The 4,055-nt window shown below is 43.0% G+C and overlaps 2 protein-coding genes across 3 annotated transcripts in view; one reads left to right on the top strand and one right to left on the bottom strand.

Annotated features, from left to right (window-relative positions):
• The window catches only part of ago1 (argonaute RISC component 1), a 15,507-nt gene extending 14,082 nt beyond the window's left edge, over positions 1–1,425 (bottom strand). Inside the window, exon 1 of the mRNA XM_008322952.3 lies at positions 791–1,425. Coding sequence (XP_008321174.1) covers positions 791–815 — 25 coding nt within the window. The 5' untranslated portion in view covers positions 816–1,425. The remainder of the gene's footprint in view (positions 1–790) is intronic.
• Positions 1,426–2,704: 1,279 nt separating this feature from the next.
• Positions 2,705–4,048, top strand: LOC112487925 (dehydrodolichyl diphosphate synthase complex subunit DHDDS-like). Of its 2 annotated transcripts, none has more exons than XM_025061494.1 (4): positions 2,705–2,842; positions 3,159–3,235; positions 3,632–3,748; positions 3,830–4,045. In XM_025061494.1, exons 2-4 carry the CDS (start codon positions 3,173–3,175, stop codon positions 3,974–3,976), a joined length of 327 nt encoding a protein of 108 aa, XP_024917262.1. In that variant the 5' UTR covers positions 2,705–2,842; positions 3,159–3,172; the 3' UTR covers positions 3,977–4,045. The 2 variants fall into 2 exon arrangements, with proteins under 2 accessions (XP_024917262.1, XP_024917263.1); XM_025061495.1 differs by having other exon boundaries at positions 2,800–2,824; positions 3,830–4,048.
• The last annotated feature ends 7 nt before the right edge of the window (positions 4,049–4,055 follow it).

The following is a 4,055-nucleotide window of genomic DNA, read 5'->3' on the forward strand; positions in this document are numbered from 1 at the left end:
CCCCGGCTGAAGCCTCAGCACGCTGCTGCTGCTGCTGCTGCTGCTGTGGCAGATGCGGTTGTCAGTTGTTTAAAACCGTAGAAGCATCTTCAATTTCTTCTCCGAGAAACAAACTAAAAAATACAGTCCTACGTCTGAACTTCTCACGATATGATTAAAGACCCAGAGTAGAACTGAGCGCCACCTCGTGGCAGATCTGTCGTTCAAAGCCCGGTCTGTGGAGAAGACACTTTATCTGTGACCATCAACAAGGTGGCATCAAAACCCAGATGTCACCGAGGCTGGAGGAGCGACTCCTCCAAAAGTCCTCCAAGATCCCGCAAAAACAAAACAAGGAACTAACGAGTTGATACTTGATGAGATTTTACTTTCGAACCGTAATTAATTTGAATAAAAACTTAGTGCAAAAATTTTTTTTTTTTAATTTTAAATAAAAGCCCACAGCCTTGGTAAACTATAATTGTTTTCAGACATTTACCGGTGTTCTTGCTGAAACACGAAATTAATGTTTATTAAATTGTAAACATTGTAAACTTGTAAACTTGTAATTTATTCTCATCTTCGCCTCAACACACGCGAATAACAACTTCATGATTTCTGAAATAATTAATTATTTACTCTACTACCTTTTTTACAAACTTTCACTCTTCGTGACGGTTTGATTTTTTTCGATATTATCACGACTTGGTGAATCGTCTCGCCTCAGCAGCAACGCGAAGCTACAGCACAAAAGTCTGCTCTTGATTTTCACGATAACGCGTGAAAACTGACAAAAATAAATGCAACCTACCAGCGCCAGACGGTCCCGGCTCCATCCCATTCACTTAGCTGCGCTGCTCGAAGCTAACTGCTCCCGGCCGCTGTGGCCAAAGCCCCGGCCCTTCAGCCTGGAAGCGGCTGTGACTTCCAGCTCCCGCTGCCGGTGCTGAGGCTCCTACCGCCGGGTGAGAGACTCCCGCCCTGCCGCCCCTCCGCCCCAGAGCTGGAGCCTCCAGAGCCGCAGCAGCTGCTGCTGAGAAGGTGAAGAAGGAGGAGGAAGAGGAGGAGGAGGCGGCTAACCACGGTAGCTTCCAGGCACTGAGCGGAGACTGGAGTCACAAACGGCCGAGCTGCGGGCCCACGACTTCGGCGTCTTCCCTCTATGACCTCCCGCCGCCGGGACTCAGCTCTTGCTCAGCGCAGTGTCTGCGCTCTTCTGGTCGGTGTGAATATAGGAGTCCCTGCTCCTGGTCCTGGTCCTGGTCCTGCTCCTGCTGGTCCTGCTTCAAACACTGCTCTCCTCCTTCTACAGGGGAACAAAAAACAGCAGAAGAAGAAGGAGATCTGCCCCCCCACCCTGAAACTTCTTCTTTGTTAAAGAATAAATCAGACTATAAAATCAGACTAGATGTTACCTCCATGTGGCGAAATGTGGAACTGCGCTGTTAACACGATTCTGGTATTTTATTATTAATAAATGATGTATTCGTTAATTTATTATATCAATTTTTTTTTTTTTACAAAAAATCTTTAATGTGATTAAACACACGGTGGCGTGTGGATTAATCAAGATTAACCAAAGAGGTAATTAATAATGACTAATTGTGAATAATCAAGATAAATCAATGTTCCTGAATACAAAAATAAAAACTTTTTTTGTACATCGTTGGAACAGGGAAACCAATAAGAATAGTGAAGATGGAAACAGTATTTTGAGGAGGTAATAAATTATGATAGTGAGAGAAATAAGGACGGATGGAGAACAGGTGGTGAATCAGAAAGGACCGGGAGTTTGAAAGGAGAAAGTGTTGGTCCAGATGTATGGAGATGTTTAGGAGAGAGTGACGTGAACTTTTTAACCAGGTTGTTCAACACTGTTCTGGAGACTGAGTGGAAACCTAATGAATGGAGAATGGACAGCGTACTTATTCTACTTATTCACAAGAACCAGGGTGATAAGTAACTACAAAGGCATAAAGTTGATTAGTTATACAATGAAGGTTTGGGTTTGAGTTGTAGAAGCAAGAACGAGACAAGAGGTTAAGAGCAAAAGAGATTAAGAGAAAGCATAGGACCAAGTGCCAAGGGAGGAACTGTAGTACTGTATGAGACAGTCAGGAGTGGCAGAAAAGTATGTGAGGGCTGCGCCGGACATGTATGAGGCCAGCGAGACAGTAGTTACTGTAGCTGTGATTGATAGGGTCAAGTTAGGGCTGAGGTTACATCGGGGATCAACTCTGAATCCCTTTTTGTTTACTAAATCAAGTGTGTGGTCATCAGGCAGGAGGCTCCATGGACCGTGGTGTTTGTAGATGACATTGTTGTCCGTGGTGAGAGTAAGGAGAAGGTGGAGGAAAACCTGGAGAGGTGGAGGTTTATTTCTGGATCAAAGCAGTAAATAAGATCAGCAAGAACAAGACAGAATACGTGTGTGTAAAAGAGAGTGAGGTGAGGGAAACGATAACGATGTAAGGAGTTGCAGTAGTAAAGGTGGGTGGGTTTAAATACCTAGCGTCAAACGAAGAGGTGATTTGTGGCAGAAAGTTAGCACCAAAGTTGAAAGAGAAGATTCAGTTTAACTGTATTTGCAAGTTGAAGCATATTTACTTTGTAAATGTTGTATTTGATCTTAAGAAAGCTAAAAGCCGGACTCGGTGGTCTATGGTTAATTGTTGCGTCGTTCAACTTCGGTTTATTAAATGGGACATGGCTTTGTCGTTCGTATCATTACGTGCCACTAGAGAGCGCTGGCTTACAAACCAACACAAACACCGAGCAGGAAGTCGTCATTGAGCGGCAGCGTCATGTGACCTGTATTGCGGAAGTGATCGTCATCGCCAGACCTGTGAGTTGGAAGAATCAGGTTTGTGGAAGAATATTCAAAATAAATTGTATATGTAAAATGAATAGTACAGATTACAGTAGCGTGTAGAAATGTATGGATAAATCTAGCACCGACAGTAGATCACGGTTCTCTGTTCTAAGTGTTATTGTGAGATTTGAGCTATATTTTTCAAGAAATAGTTTGAGTTCGTTGTCAATGATGGTGAGCTTATTACAAAATGATAAAGACAGCGACCTGCCAGATGATTATATTTGTCTCAATAAAAATTGATTATAATTTTATTTTAAAATACAAATCGACGGGATTTTCCATTTAAAATTAATTCTCTCCTCAGAGAAGAGGCTGACAATGTCGTGGATAAAAGAAGGAGAGTTAAATATCATCGAAAGGATTTCAGCCAACGTTCTAAAGGTGGGCATCACTCTAACCAATTTAACACCAATTTAAACAGTTTAATAAGCTACTGACCATTTAACAACCCATAAACTATAATCCCATTCTGTTGGAGTTTGTTATTTTGGAGACTGTGAGAAATTGAATATCTACATGTTAAAAGATGGACAGTTTAAATGAAACTGCACATCTGTTTGTCAACGAGAAATGAGTGTGAAGAAAAACAAACCTGTGTTTGGCTGTGTATTTTCTATAATGTATGTTCTATAACAGGCACAGTCACATTCTGAGAGGCTCAGGTCTTTGCACCTCAAAATACAAGATTGGTTGAATAAAACTCTTCACAAAGTGAACCCACTTTCCTGTCAAAAAGGTGTTCATTTGAGTTGACCGTTGACCTTTTCTCTGTCTCAGGCTGGGCCGATGCCCAAGCACGTGGCCTTCATCATGGACGGGAACCGACGGTTTGCTCACATTAACAACATGGAGCGTCAAGATGGTCACACACAGGGTTTCAACAAATTGGCAGAGGTGAGTGTGCTGACACAGTGATTGGCTGAGGTCGTCTGAGGTCATCTGTGATGACCTGAGTGTGTGTGCATTCCTCTGCAGACTCTGCGCTGGTGCAAACATCTGAACATCCCAGAGGTGACGGTGTACGCCTTTAGCATTGAGAACTTCAAACGCACTCAGGAGGAGGTGGACGGTCTGATGGACCTGGCCAGGCAGAAATTTGAGAGGCTGCTGGAGGAACGGTGAGATCTTCACGCTGCAGTGTTTGAGCCTGGATGTCTTAATTAAGACACATGCACAATCACAATTTAAATCATTATACGTT

Source organism: Cynoglossus semilaevis, chromosome 13 (assembly GCF_000523025.1).
Source record: "Cynoglossus semilaevis isolate Cse_v1.0 chromosome 13, Cse_v1.0, whole genome shotgun sequence".
In the NCBI taxonomy this organism is placed as follows: Eukaryota; Metazoa; Chordata; class Actinopteri; order Pleuronectiformes; family Cynoglossidae; genus Cynoglossus; species Cynoglossus semilaevis.